General features: G+C 39.1%; 1 protein-coding gene across 22 annotated transcripts in view; it reads right to left on the bottom strand.

Annotated features, from left to right (window-relative positions):
• Nucleotides 1–266: 266 nt before the first annotated feature.
• The window catches only part of ATP2B2 (ATPase plasma membrane Ca2+ transporting 2), a 375,734-nt gene continuing 360,053 nt past the window's right edge, over nucleotides 267–15,947 (bottom strand). For 14 of the 22 annotated variants that reach the window (XM_056501190.1, XM_056501187.1, XM_056501180.1 and 11 more), the window contains one exon: nucleotides 267–2,332. In XM_056501190.1, coding sequence (XP_056357165.1) covers nucleotides 2,021–2,332 — 312 coding nt within the window. In that variant the 3' untranslated portion in view covers nucleotides 267–2,020. The other 8 variants (XM_056501182.1, XM_056501193.1, XM_056501196.1 and 5 more) reach the window with 3 other exon arrangements.

Below are 15,947 nucleotides of genomic sequence, written 5' to 3'. Positions count from 1 at the left end.
ACAGCTGGAAACATCTGGCTGCAGCCCGCGGTTTGGCCACCAGCCTAAGCTTGGTTTGCAGAGTCCTGGCTTGCTTAAGCTGCCGTGCCTGCAGAGGTGCACCACTGTGTGGAGCCAGCTTTATACAACCAGAGGAACACCTTAACAACCCAGCTGATGGAGATGGTTGGAGGGTGTGTTGTTCCACCACGCCTGGCATAATTGTGGAATTCCAAATGTCTTTTTGCACTGTACAGTTATGGAAAAAAATCAAATGCTGAAAAGTCTCCAAGCGAACTTTATATTAAATACAAAAATTATTTATGAAAAATCTGTGATCCACAAAGTGCTTAGCATTCAAGTGGTTGACATAGCAATTGTATAAGCTCATAATTTTTACGTTTTTAGGGCTGTTACCATCTTGAAAAATGTTTTTCACCTTCCATACTGCAGGTTTTCAAAGCAGCTTTCTTGGTAGAAAGCTCAAGGTAAAATAATGTATTACTGTGTTACTACAGGAACACAAGCTTGGTTAAAAAAAAAAATCACACAAAGCACATCTCAATACACAATTAATAAAGATTTGTTCAGTCCTAATAGTGCAGAAATTATATTTTTCTTAAAAAAATAATCAAAGCCAACAACCTACAGTGATTTTCATCCAAAATGCCAACAGCCCATACCTTGCAAATAATAAGGAAATAAATGCCTAAAGTACTAATTGAAAAGGATTAACACAGTATATCACAAGATTTTAACATTTGTTGTATCTCCATATAGACAAACCAAATATAACTTATTTTAAATTATAAACTCATTTAATGTCTCTCTAAAAATAGTTTTTGAAGCCATTGCTGCATGTCTAAAGAATGAAATAGCCTCCATTATTGTATGTTGCACCAAAACGAGTTCAAGCAGATTATCAGAGGGAAGGAAGGAAAAAAAAAAAAAGGAGAGAACCTGATCATTTTGATTTTTATTTGAAACAAAGGAAGCCTGGTTTACCTCCCTGTATATAGGATCACAATGCTACATCCAATGTGTTATATTTTGGCTTCTTTTGTTATTTACTAGCAGTATCTACATTATTAACAAAAAAAACCCAAACAAACAAAAAAAGAAAACAAACAAAAAAAAAAGAAATCAGGCAGAAATCAGAGCACGGTTGTAATAAAATATCCAGGGTGAGAGAGTACAGACATTTTCAATGAGCTGAGCTGAGCCATTTTTATACTACTTCGGCAGGAAGTGCTTTCTTAACCCTACAAATAGTTAAGGATATTATCTACAGGTTTGTAAACAAATTACATTCTTTTTTAGGACATAAATAAGTTAAAATAGTCAGAGCAATTTGAGCAGAAACAAGGCAACATGCCAACAAAGAAACTTTATATATATATAACTATATATATATAGATAGATATATACATATATATAATTAATTATCTATATACTTATATGTATATATCTCTATATATAGTCTCATAAATGTTTAAGTTCCTCTGTCCAACTGGTGCAAATCTACTGTGCAAGTTAAGCTTTGCAACTTCAAAAAAGTTATTTAAATTAATCTATACAATTGAGTCCATGCCACACAAGCATTTCAAAAACTCACAGACCAGTGAATTGGATAAATAGCCTCAGAAAGAAGTCCTCTGCAGTTCCTGCTTAAGGAGGAAAAAAAAAAAACAAACAAAAAAGAAAAAACCAAAAAGGAAATAAAAACAAACAAAAAGAGAGAAAGAAGGGCCAGCAGTGTACAGTACATTCATGCAGGAGGATTTTTTTTTGTTTTTGTTTTTCTGAAAGGGAACGGAGGGTATGTAAATCAGCCATTCATTCTTTCCCCAAAACCATTGTGATCAACGATTCATTCACTTGTCTCAGAGTGAATAAGAGTTCAAACAGCTTTTCAGCCAGCAATGTTTTTAATATATATATTTATATATCTCGGTTGCTGTGGGGTTTCTTATTTTATTTTACTTTAACTTTTTATATTTCTTTCTCTTTTTTTATTTTTTTTTTGCAGTGACCTTTTCAGCTAAAGTGATGTCTCCAGGCTATGTATTGGGCTTCCTGGACTAGAAGAGGTAGCTGATTTACTTGTATCAGTTGTAAGATTGATTCCACTGTCGATAGCACTGTTGTTCTTGTTCAGCGAGGACGGTGGACTCGAGTTTTTCTTGAGAGCAGGGTCTTCTTCTAGGTCTGTGTCATCAATGAGTGGGATGTGGGGCTGGGAATCTTCTATCCTAAATTCAGGATGAGTCATAAAGTTGTGAATAGAGGTTCTAGATTCTGGTTTTTCTAAACCTTCATAGAGAGAGCTACGGAATGCCTTCACGACGCGGATCTGGGGGGAGAAAAGGAAAGGGCTGTCAGAGGGCACCTCCCCAGGGCAGCAGCAGGGCAGAGAACACTTGGTGAAAAATGTAGCACATGGTTAGGGCAGTGCAGGCAGCTGGAGTCCAAAGTCTCTGGATGTTATATGCATAAACGAGTGGCTCAGTTATGTGCATTTTGAATGTCTGTACCAACTGCAATATTAAAATAAACCAAGGTTTAAAGCCATCAAAGAACTGATGGGGAGGAGTGGTTAAAGAAAGCCAAGGTCCACTCGTGTGGTACATCCCTAGTAAAAGACAAGCCATGTTAATTGTAATGCAAATGTCAAACCATGCATGTTGATAGGTTTTTTGCAGTGAGTAAGTAGAAAGGCTTTTTTTTTTGTTTGTTTGTTTGTTTTAATTAAAAAGTCTCTTTTGCATTGTTGTTAAAAAAAACCATTACACATAACATATCACACTTCACAAACAGAAAAGCACGGAACACGGACACGGTGGGATGGGTACGTATGGGACACACACAGGAGCCAAGTGTAAAAACTAGAATATCAATGTTTTAAAGCAAAATCTAAATGGATGCAGCCAAGAGCACAAAAAGCCAAGCAGACAGAGTACTAAGCGTAATCATGCTACCACAGGGGAAAAAATAAAAAAAATAAAAATCACAGTTACCACATGAACAGAGATAACTTGCACACAACAACTACACTTGGAAGCCTGGATAATGTGAACATAGTATCGTTGAACCAACTTTTATTTGTCCTTCATGCAGATGTGAGGTAAACACTCGAGTATAGACCCACTGTTCTAGCCATTCAGCTTGTTAATAAATAGAAGAACGTGTAAATAAAATAATGGATTGGTTGTTGGGTAGAATTGAGTCCCATTGTTAACAGCCAGCTGTTTGGATTTGGTGTCTCAGTTAAATGCTGAAAGCCACACGATTTATGCCATATATGCAGTCTTTAAAGCAGGTCAGGGACCTGTGCCAGGGGCCACCTAGTGCCAGAAACCACCTGGCAGTAAGAACAGAGGTGAAAATCAACTCAAGACTCAGCCCAGCGATTCTCAGCGTTTTCCCAGTAGGAAATGGGAGGAGCAGAGTGAGGAGAGGGGACACTAATTCCTCTGTGGGTGGGCAAAGGGAGGGATGCTCTCTACGTCCCAGGGACCTACCAGTTCTCAAAAGAAGTGAAGGGTTGTGCTGGGTTACTGCTGAAAAAAACAGAACTTTTTGGAAGGGGGTGGAGGGGCAGAGAGGAAAAAACGGAATGGCAAAACGTGATCTGTTGGCAAATGTTTCATGACTAAGTATGAGTTCTATCCCTCTACTTCCATGTAGTCCATGACAGAACCTTGAGCAATTCTCAGGGGGGAGACTAAAACACAGGCAGAGGCAGAAAAGGTGCAAGCAGGTACTGTGAAAGCTTCTCCACACACGTCTGAAATGGTTTGGTGGTTGGCATGTGGATCTTTGTACATGTAAATATGCTGCACATTGTCGGTTGCTTTGGAAAGCTTTAATTCCTCTTTTCCTTGGCAGACTGCACTTCAGTAATGGCACAGGGCCACAGGGCTCCAGCTGTGGGGTCCAGCTGATCCCGTGCTTGGAGCTGGCCAAGTTGGACAGAATTTCAGCACTTCTCAGGAAGAGGCTGACTTGGGTTTTTGTTCTTTGAACTCCATTCTTTTTTGTGCTCTCTAAATTTGGATATTCGTCATCTTTCATAAATCTTAACAGCTGAAATCCTACCACGTTCAGATCGTTTGGTCAGCCCAAATTCTCTCCTTTCCCTTCACAGATGCATTTGGTAACAGCAGGGCACAGTACAAAAAGTAGTTCATGTGACTGCTTGTGCTCCAGGTAAGGGGATTGGAGTGGTACAGAGCAGCTCAGCCAGGCCCTGGGGTGAGAGAACATTTCAGGTTGGCAGAGGTGCAAGAGAGAAGATTGTCTTGCACAATATAATCAACAAATACATTTCCAATCAGTTTTACCCACTGCAATCACACAGTGTACCTAAGGGAGCTCCTGGGGTTTATGAGAGCTGAATCTGAGTTGTGTGAGGGCTCTGTAGAGTCAACAGCGTGGGGAAAGAGGTTCCTCTGCACTGCTAAAGACAGAAAAGGTGCCAAATTCCTTCTCTATCTATGCCCTCCTGGCTTGTCTTTTAAAATGCAGAGTAATGATGAAAAAAGCTGTGTGATTGTTGAGGCAGCCTTAAAACCACATTCCCATATTGCCCGATATTAAATCAGGAAACTTTTAGTACTGTGGGTACTTTAGAGTATGGGCTGATGAGGTGACATTTCTGCAAACCTCCCCATCATTTCTGCTCTTTAAACACAAATGCCAGTCACCTCTTCAGCTGCAGCTGGATGCTAGAGCTTATCAATAAACAAGATAATTTCATTTTCTTGGAAACAGCCACTTCTTATGGCATAGACTTCGGTTCTATTTGCCAGCTGGATTCTTTGTACCGAAGGTAAATTTTATGTAAATAAAAGGGTTTGATATTATCCTGAACAGATCCAGCAGAATCCAAAGAAAGGAAAGCTTTTCTTCATCACACAAACTGTATTTAAGTTTCCATGGTTTAGCAAGGGAGGAACTGCTCTCGATTTGTGAGCTCCATGTCCCACTGCAGGGAAAGCATCTGTATTGCTTTAACACCAACATTTGGCACCTCGTTTGGATTTAACTCCAAGCCTCTAGTCAATCCAGGGAGAACCACAGATCCCAGCTGTGTTTGACAGGCAGCTCTGCAAACGTGCCTGCATGTTTGACCTGGATTTGGGGCTCTGCAGTGGCTCTTGAATTAATTAATTAATTAATGAGCCATTGCAGGGGAGCACTGCAATAATGAATTTTGGCTTCATGGTCTCAAGATAGAAATGCAGCCTCTCATTTTAGGTGAAGGTGTGTGGCAAAATTTTTGGCCAGGACTGTTTGGGTCTTGGAAGAACACTGAGATGTTTCTAGAATGGCATCTACTTGTTCACATTGGAAATATTAGCTTAGAACAGCTTCAGCTCTGCTGATACCTAAGGTAGTTCATCTTCTGAAGGCAATGGTAATGGAAAAGCCAGACTTGGCAAGTCCCTGAAGCTGACAATAAATCAAATTAGATTTCTAAAGAGCTTTCTTCACAGGGGAGCTGTAGAAACCCACATCTTTACTTAACATTTCTGTACAGAGATGTATATTAATTTTCCATTAACTTTCCACTTTAGAGGGAACTCCCTCCTCAGCTTAAAATGTTGTATGTTAAATGTTGATGCTTGGCATCCAGAATAAATTTTTTGTTTGTTTTTTTTTTGTTTTTTTTTAAAATGTCACACATCATTCAGTGACAGAATTTCTGCATTGGAAAATTCAAAATTTTCAAAGTCTGTCCCTCAACGGATCAAATTATTGCTTGCAGGGACAAAACTTAGTGGAAACAAAGGCAGAGGGTTTGTTGCATATAAAGGTGGCATTTTAATTTCTCTATCATAATACTACAATATTTAATTGACCTATTATAGCTGATGCAACCCCCAGATTTAAATATATTATTTACCCTGAGTTAGATGGCCCAGCAGCTACAAATTCTTTCAATACAAGCTTAAATTCAAGATTTGAGGTAATATCTGGTGATAAAACGTTTTGGGGCTCTGCTGAACCAAAGCTCAGCCAGGTTTTTTTGGAAGATAAAAGAAAGCAGATGTACTTGGGATGTTGTTATGGCTGTAAAAGCATGGAAAAGCAGGGACATCCGTGATGGATAGAACCTGGGAAGTGTTGGTTTAGTATGAACTATGTAGAGTTCATGTAATGGTGTTTCTTTATGAGACTGACAATGCCAAGGGAAGACAAACAGTGAGATACAGCTCCCTTTTCTCACAGTAATGGAGACAACAGAAAAAAATGAACTGCTTTTAACAAAAGACTGCGGGGACAACACTTCAGGACATTTTTGACATTGCTATAAGTTTCCACTTCTTTCTTCTCTGGAGCTGTAACAGAAAAAAACTTCAGCTTCATCCCACCTTGAAAATCAGATTTATTATACTGCATCAGGCAAGGAAAAAAAAAAAAAACAAAAACAAAACCAAAAAAAAGAAGTAGAATTTTAGATACTACAATTTTTTTTTTTCCCATCAGAAGAAAAAGGTGATATTCAGAATGTCAGTCCTAAATACAAACATCTAGGCAAAATCTCCAAAGCCTTGTAAGCACCAAAGCTGTGTTCTGGTTGGTAGTGTGTGGGCTTATACTCGAATGTTTACCTGGCTTCATCTAAGCCAAGTATCTGGAGTTTGGTTCACATTCATTTCAGGCTCAAGGTTAAAGACTCACAACCTCTTTTTATTTCACTCTCTCCTGCTGAACCCTTTTGTCCAATGTTCTCTAGCCCTCTGGGAAAACAAACACATTTAATATTCAGACAGTAGAGAGTAGGGCACTGCAACAGCAAATAAATTCAATACTGAAAGGTCAGTAAGGTGATTAGTATAAAATTGTAAACAAGAGGTCAATTTTGCAAAGAGATGCCAACTCTTAGGTGCAACTGAGACTATTCTAGGTCAAGACTAAACTACAAAGGTAAAGGACTATTGCAAATGGAAAGCTTTGAAATAGAAAACATCTTTAGTATATTGGTATTTCTTTTTGAATCCTCCCAGTTTTAGGTGAGTAAAATCAGATTAGGTCTCCACATGAATTGAGGTCACCTGGAAATGTTGTGCCTCGCATGTTCTGGGGAACAGGATGCAGAAGTTGGGCAAATTCAAATATGAAGTTTAAAAAAAGTATAAAAATTAGAATTTCTAGTTTTCTGCTTCAACGAGTGAAACAGATACATAACATTATCTGTGCTACTCTCTTCCCACATAAAGATGCAGCAAATCCTGCAAGTGCTGCTCAAGATTCAAACCACGGGCAGCAAGGAAAGCAGAGCACCCACACAGGCCTGATTCTCATTCCACAAAAGGCTGGCAGGGCTGAATTTCACTGTATTTCAGAGTAAATGAGCAGAGCCTGTGCAGAGCTTCCACTTTCCACAGCAGGATCACTGCAAAATTATGGAGTTTGACATTTTTGTATCCAATTTAAATAAATCACACAAGCCTCTAAAAGAACCTGTTTGTGCTTTAGGATCTAACCCTTCCTGCCATGGCATCTCCACTTGAGAGATTGGGTTTATATTTGGGCTCTAAATCTGCTTAATTACCCTTCAGGGAGGAGATTATTTTGATTTTGATTTTTTGCATGCTCCAGGAGGGTTTTGTCAAACCTTGGTTACAGCCAGAGGAAAGTCCTAGGCTTTAGTATGGAACCCCAGCCTCTGGTTCCATGGTGCAACTTTTATAAACATGATTTTAGCTGTGGGTTTAAGCTCTGCTTGTTGATGGCTACACCTTCCTGTGCAGAAAATGCCCACTGGGCTTGGTCTGTAATCTGAATGCAGATCAATATTGGGCAGCAATCTCTGCCTTAACATTTATTCAAATAGATGATTTCTTTAAAAGAAATTTGTTCCCATTTGTCTTCATGAAAAAATTCCATCCAAACAAAACTTTACCTCAAGTTTCAGCTCTGAATTCTGAATTATTTCCTCCATAGAAAATTAAATATGTAAATATTTAAAAGCTGTTTAAATGAAATCTTTGAGATGATCTCACACACGTTGGTGTGACACAATTTGCAGGTGCTGGTGGCCTCGTGCCAGCCCACAGCAAAGCCCAGGGTGGCACCTCAGCCTGTAAATAAATGACAATTCCTGTCCTCCTGCCACCCCCAGCCAGTGCTGAATGCCCAACACTGTCCCTACACATCTGGGCACATCTCAGAAACTGCAAGGGTTCTTTAATTACAAGGGGAATGGGAAAGGTTTTCTTGCTGTGTAAATGAATCCCAAATTCTGAAGGCTGTGGAATGGAGGAATGGAGGAATGCAGGAATGGAGGCAGAGCACAAATCCAGATTTAAGGGTGCTGTGCTCTGCTCCTGCATGGAGACATTTCTTAAAAACCAAACAACCAATCAACCAGTCAAAAAATAACCCAAAAAATCCTCCTGAGATCTGTATGATGGACAAATACCTCTGAGACCATTTGGTGATTGACTGGTAAGGTTGGAACTGCTACTAGAAAATTTGGAGTTGTGACTCTGCATTTTCTCCTGTCTCACCATACACGGGGGTCACTGTTGCTGAGGTTTATGTAGTAAAAAGTTCCAAGTGATTCCATTAAGTATTGACTTCTAAAAACCTCTGACAAGACAGTTCTCATCAGAACCAAAAAAAACCAAAAAAAGAACTCTGGGAGGTCTCCTTTTGCTGGGGATTGGTTTGTTGTTTCCCCAATGCTCTCTAAACTTGAAAATTAGAATATTTTAAGAGAGATTTTTTAAAGGGACCTGCAGTTCCTGACTGCTTCCACTTGGGAAGAGCATGAGCTCCACATGAGAATGAGAGGAGGAGCAAGTAAAAAGGAATATTAAATGTGTGTCTTGGAGAATCTGAAACAGTGCTCTTTTTCAGGGGTTATCTATTGCTAACACAAACATGTGAGAACCAGGAATACACAGAGTGGGATAAAGACTTGGTTACTTTGTGTACAGTAAGATATTCTCACCCTCCACCTAACTAAAAAAATCTAGTGGTAAAAGCTTTAATCACATACTCAGTTTTAAGCACTAAGTAATTTTTGGTGTCACTAATTCTGAGCTTCAAAAAGAAAAAAAGATGTTCCACTGCCCCAAGGTTCTGGGTTTTCCCCCCCAAAAAAAAGCATAGAAAGAATTGAATATAAAACACAAATCCACCAAGGTCCTACCTGAACCCACCCTTAACTCTGCAAAGCTTTCAAATGATAGAAATTTGTGTGTGAAAATCTGTGCCTGAGAAGATCTGAGACCACCTTGCTTAAGTTCCCCATATTTTCATTTTCTGCAGCTTAAAGGTTTGCATGTTAAACAGGTGCACATATTTGCTGTGCATTTAAACTGATTTCCTAATTTTATCAGAATATACAAAATGCCAGGTTTCAATTTGCAGGAATTTTTGCTCTATTTATTTAAAGCTGTAATGTCTTTCAAAATAGGTAAGGGACTCCCAACCTTCCTGTTACCCATCAGTGGTGACATCCAGAAATTTGTAATTTGTTATTGGTAAAAACACCCTGATGACTCACTAGGGAAACTTTAGCATTGTATTAAATATTCTCTGCTTTTAATTAAGGATTTCCACACCTCTGAATGGGCCATATTTGTAAATAGCTGCTAATTACAGGTAATAACTTGCTAAGCTGTTTCATAAACCACTGTAGGGGTGGATGCATTCCACATTCAGATTTCTCTTTAAGCAAGCACTGAGCTCTGAACCAAACATTAATTTGCCCAAAAATACTAGAAAAACCATTCAATTAAAAAAAAAAATCCAAGATGTTACTATAAACCTGCAGGAGACATCTCATAGATTGGTAAGGTGTCACAATGAACTTTATATTAAAAAGCAACACAATTAGCAAAGAGCTTCATAAATGGCTGTTAAATTAGACTGAGATATCAACAGAGCATCATGTGATCCCTATTTTTTTAATTAAGTATTTATTGATACCAGACCCTCTCCAATTTGGGCACACAAAATGAAACTGAAATATCCCAGTTGTTGCAACATCCTGAGCAAGTTTCAAGAACTAAACCCTGTTTTCCTTCCTATACTCTCAAGGTTTTCACTTCATACTTCCCATAATATATTTACATGTATTTTTAACAATCCTGAAGATTGGGAAAGACTTCAAAATCAGAAGTACAATTATCCCATTATTCCCTTCCACCCCATAGGAAGAAGAAAATGGGTTTGGGCCATTCTGAGCAGCTCAGAGGAGAGCAGCCAGTCCCGTGTGCCCACACACATTTCAAGCACAGAGCTGAAAAGAGCCCTAGGTGAGCATTTTGCAACTGGGCTTTCCTCAAAAAAAATGCCAATTCACAAAAAACGTCCCTCATTTCTACGAAATTTGGATTAGGAAAAGTTTTCCAGGTTCTTGAATATGAGCAACCCACTGTAAATACCCCATTTAAAAATAAAACCCATGAGGGTTTTACCTGGTGGGTTTTTTTCACTGCCATTTATAAATTTGTGTCTGTATGAATAAATTAAAACTTTCCCTAAGTGTTATAATTTCTGATTTACTACCAGCAGACATTCTGCTCTGATGATAAAGCACCAAGTCCAGAACAACCTCTTTAAAATCCCAATCTCTAACTGCCTTCTGCCACAGAGATCCTTATCTCTGGGAAGTTTAACAAATCAATCACCTGTCTTTTATTTTATTAAAAATATATATATATATTTTATTTTATAAATTTTTATATATTTTTTAATATAAAATAAAATATTTTATAGCCACTGAAGAAACATGGCTATAACCACGAGGAGCTCTGGACACCTGTTGTATTTCTCCAAATGAAAGGTGACAAAGGCTGGAGCAGATTCTCCCTTCTCCTATTAATTAACTTCAGCCCATAAACAAGTGAGGCCCTTGTCAAGACACAAGAACATCCAATTCTTGTTGCTTTGCTGCAGTGGAGAGTGGAGAGGGAAGATAAATGGTCTATTTAAATTTTATTAGACCTTTCCTCCCAGAGTGCTGGCTACAGCACGTTAAGGAAACATTTACCACAGCACAACGAGCTGCTCCCAGTTTCCTGCTCAAATGGAGAAATTCTACCCCAGGAATCATTCCCTGGAGGAAAGGCTGCTTTGGGATTTTGGGGTTTTGTGCCCTGCTAGTGTGGAAATGAAGGAACTGGGCTCAGGAACCTCCAAGACTTCACTTCCCCTCGTCCTGCTGCTGCCCTGGAATAGCTGGGGCTGTTGGGGTGCCCAAACTTCCCAACACAAAAATAGGAAAATACAGAAAAATCTCCAAGAAGAAATTGCTAATGTTGGCACCAAAACAGCTTTAGAAAAAATGAAGTCTGTCCTCTAGATCCAACAAAACTTCTGGTGCTGTGCTCTGCTGCTGCATGAAAACACTTTAAAAACCAACCAACCAACCAACCAGACATGAAAAAAGCAAAAAAAATCCCTTCAGAGATCTGTCTGATGGAGAAATACTTCTGAGACTATTTTGTGATTGTTTGATAAGATTTTAATTGCTGGTATAAAACTCCTGTCTGAATGTTTGGTGTGCAAATACTGAGGGGATTTGCACTCTAACAGAATGGAAAGGTCAAGCTTTCTTTTTTCTGCAGGAGTTCTGGAATTTTATGTCCATCTCTGTTTGCCTTCCCTGTCTCTGCTGGCCAGACAGACAAAAGAGTTTCTTCTCTGTTTGGCCAACTACTAAAATTTTTATAAGGAATATACCCAATTATCTTCTGAAGTGTGTGACAAGCTTGTAAGCTGAGTTCTACACATTTAAATATTCTTTTAATGCTGAAATAAAAAATAGCTACTCGCAGTCCTGAATAAATAAAAATCTAAAAACAGAGTTAAATCTTTCTGAGCAATTTTTCTGAGGAATTTTTCTGCTACTGAAGGAGCCCTTTCTTATCAGCTGCCTCAAAGATTTTTCATTCACTTCAGTACCTCTTCACTGGATATTTTGCAATTAAAACCAAACCCTGTCAGGATTTTAGGATTCAGAAATCTGTTTCTTCTAAGGAATTTGTTAACACACCAATTTTGTTTCAACACTGTCCTTTAACTTGTCTAGGTCCCTCCTGCTTCAATGCTTACCTGCCAGTGAATTTAGAGATAATAAATCTAAATAAGACAGAGATAATACATCTAAATAAGACAGAATAAATCTAAATCTAAATCTAAATAAGATAGAGAGAATAAATCTAAATAAGAGACAATAAATCTAAAACTAAACGAGAGAAACTTAAATAGGTATTTCATCTTTCATTTAAAGTTTAAGCCTGGCATCATAAACCAGATTCCCTGTTTCTTGTTCCTTCTTTTCTATGTCTTTCCTGGAAAAGTTACAGAGTCTTTTTGGTTGAATGATCTGATATTTGAAAAGCTCTAGAATCATTAAAAATCATTAAAGCTCTAGAATAATTTATACTAGAAGCTCCAGAATCATTTATGCATTTTATAAACAGTAGAAAATATACCAAATGAGACTGGGAAAACCTGACAGAGGGCCCCCAAATAGCATCAAAATCTCCTCACAATTAAAATAAATTCCTGTCCTCACTGTGAGTTAGCAAAGAGAGTTAGAGAAAGCAGCTCCTGGGGAGTCCGGTGCCTTTCTTTTAGATTTGTTAAACAAAAAAGGGGAGATGTTGTATTGCACTGCTGTGACTGCATTGTTACCGCTGTGCATTGCACTGGGGACAATGGTTTGTTCTGCACTCCCCCGAGGTTCTGCGAAGTTGGTTCAGCCCCCTTAGCTCCTCCCCTCTGGTGCAATCCCATTGGCTCAGCTCATTTCCCCGCCCCTCACCCGAGGTTTTAAATTCCTGCCGCTGCTTTGCTGTCCCTCATTTCCCCTGGAGCCCTTCAGGAATGAGCCCTTGTATTATCCTGGGAGAAGGATTCTCCTTGACCTTTTTCTTTGCCGAACTCCCTCCATCTCTGACCCAGAGCCAGCAGAGGCAGGTTGGAGAGTGGGGGGAGAATCGCAGCATCTACTGTACACAGAGTAATCCTGTCACGGGTTTGGGGGCTGGCTAGAGTGGGAGCAGGGCAGAGGAGCTGGGTCTGCAGCGCCTCTGGCTAAGTTGGCATCTCTGAGGGTCGGGTGCAGTAAGAATTCACACTCACGCCCAGCCGCAGCAGCAGAGGTGCTGGTAGGAGAGGAAAGAGCATTGGATAACGATACGTGACTAGGGCTAGAAATATTGGTTACATCCTGGGTCTGGCTTGTGACGGAGGACTGTCTCCTGAGAGCCCCCTGAAAGGAAGTGCCACTCTTGAAAGTATTGACTACTTCGATCTGTAATGGAGGAAAGAACGAGACAAGTTGCTTAAAGTATGGATACAGTTGCATAACTGACAGGAATAATCATGAAAAACAACAAATCAACCGTGCACACGCTTCTACTTCACTTGGAATCAAGGTGTTCCTACTCAAGGATTTTAGAAATTATTCGAATTTTCTGTCTGGATAAAATGAGACAGCTCCGTAGGAGGCAGTGGAGCTGCATCGCTTTAAACAGTAGAAAATTTGAAATAACAGTTTTATCAAAGTTTAAACCATTTTATTTAGAGGTAAACAAAATCTGCTGGAATACTTGATATAACTAATCTCCACTCTTTTTTTCCTACTGAGATTAAAATTATGCTGTTATGTCTCTCCAGGGGGAGAAAAATTCACTCAGTTGGAATCTGGGGAAGGGGGACGGGGATGACACTCAACCAAAACAGAAAAACTTTAAAATTCAATATATGACTCCATTTTGTCTACAAACCCAGGGTTGTCAGTACACTAGTTTGATAAAATAATTCTTCCAATGTTTTAGCTTTTTCTGTAATGAAAGTTTGTATAAATTTAGCATAGTGATAAAGAATGTTGGGGTTTTATAGCTGGAGATTTAAAAATATTAATATTTTATCTTTATACTTGGAAAGCACTTGGAAAATGACGTGGAACTGGATTGACTGTTGCAGCAAATAACATGATAATTTTCTACTTGTTTTCATATTCCCTGTTTGACAGGTCTATCTTCCTTTTACTCCCCACCACAGAGGAGGAGTTAAAAACAGAGCTGAGTATTCCAAGGCATCCTTTGGCACCGGTATAAATTAATTAAAAACAGGTTTTTGGGTACAGAGGGAAAGCCAGGGATTGGCAGGAGTAAATCCCACAGATCCCTACACCCCAAAATGTCCTCTCTGTTGCATCAGTGCAACCCCAACAGACAAAGCAGCAGAATATCCACGGGAGGAATTCAGCCAACTACTTGTTTGAAGTAACCCACTGTTACCAGATCATGCAACCCACATTTCTGCAGATTTCCTAGAAAGAGGTAAATTGGTGGCATTTTTATCAATTTAAACAACACAAATCTTGGTGCAGACCCTCCTAAATTTTCCAGTTGGGAAGCACTAGAATAAATTTAAGATTTTCTGCTGTGGTCAGACTTGGGAATAAACCAATTTGTAGGGCTGCATCTTTAATAATATGGATGTTTTCCCTCCCTTAATCTTGTCTTTGGCCATCATTGTTTATTTTCCTGCATGTTTTTATGGGAATAATCAACCACAGCCAGCTGGAAAAACGATCCCAGGTTACTGCTGTGCAATTCCCACAGTGAATTTTCCTCCACAGAGCCCAAGGGGCTGATTTGTTCTGTCTGAGCCCTGGTTTCACTGCACACCCAGGGCAATCCCCACAGCATGTGAGAGCTTTGGTTTTGGCAGCAGAATTACATGTCCAGTGCAAATCTCACGTAATCAAAGGACAATGTGAGGTGAGTTTGCACGTGGGATAAGGGATGAGGGGATCCTCAGCTCAGGGTCATGGAAAAACCACATGGCTCAAACCACTGGGGACGTGGCACATTAAAAATACTCACCTGAAAGGCTCTGCAAAATTAAATTAAATTAGAATTAAATACAGATCTTGGGCTGCCAGGGTGTAACCCAGGTGGCAGAGCACTCTTCAAAAGAGACCATTCAAAAAAGACTTGAAAGGCTCTCACTGAGGGCATGAAGTGTGTATTTCTGTGATAAAGCCTCAGCCAAAGGGCCTTTCTAGATGTGCAAAAGCTTTCCTAACAAACTGAAAGCCTTTGGCACAGGAGGGAAAAGATGAGGGAAGTTCTTTAATGGTTTCTTCAGAGAAGAAGAATTACAGCCATGCAATTTGTTTTTCTCCTGAAGAAAGGAACTCCAGCTTTTCATGGATATAATTCCTGGTGGGGGGATGACAACCTCCCCAGAATCCTAAAAGCTGAACATACAGGGCTGTGCTCTGCCTGAAGCCAAGAAAGAAGAGAAGAGCTTGGCCCAAAAGTTTATCTTCTCCAAGCAGAAAATAACAAAGAAGAAAAGAGCTCCTGGAAAGAAATGCTGCATTTTGAATTCAGATGGAACCTTTTCACGACAAAGGAATGCATTTATTTTGAACAATTCAAACTGCTAAGGATGAGAAAGGAAACAAAAATTCCTAAGTTTTCCAACACAATATAGGATGCAATCATGTTTTGATTATAGACCTTCAGGTAGAGAAAAAGTATTGTCCTACATTTGAAGCTTATCCATAAGGTTGACATTTCTCACACTTGTCTCATTTTTCTCTCAGTTCCCTACTCTAGAAGATCCAGTTTTTTAGGTGTGCACAGCTAATAAAAATAGCAGTGACTAGCAATTAAAAAAAAAAAAAAATTAAAAATCTGATAGTAGCAGAATAGTTCTGGCAGAACAGATTTTCTTCCCCTGATTTTTAACACAGAACAGATTTTTAGAAGCATTTCTGTTGTCATTGATGTAAGACCCAAGTATCATTCCCCTAATCTCCAAGCAGGATATAAATCTAAAAATAAAATTAAAAAAAAAAAGCCACCTTTCTGTATGAAATAAACCAGTTTCCATTCCATTTACATGATGTTTTCTGTATTAAAAGCTCCATGGAAGCCATAAAATGAGATGCTGGCTTTTTACTCAACTTCAGAACT

The sequence above is a fragment of the Oenanthe melanoleuca genome, chromosome 12 (assembly GCF_029582105.1).
Source record: "Oenanthe melanoleuca isolate GR-GAL-2019-014 chromosome 12, OMel1.0, whole genome shotgun sequence".
Taxonomy (NCBI): domain Eukaryota; kingdom Metazoa; phylum Chordata; class Aves; order Passeriformes; family Muscicapidae; genus Oenanthe; species Oenanthe melanoleuca.
The sequence above is the reverse complement of the archived record's forward strand: the minus strand, read 5'-3'. Positions and strand labels throughout refer to the sequence as shown.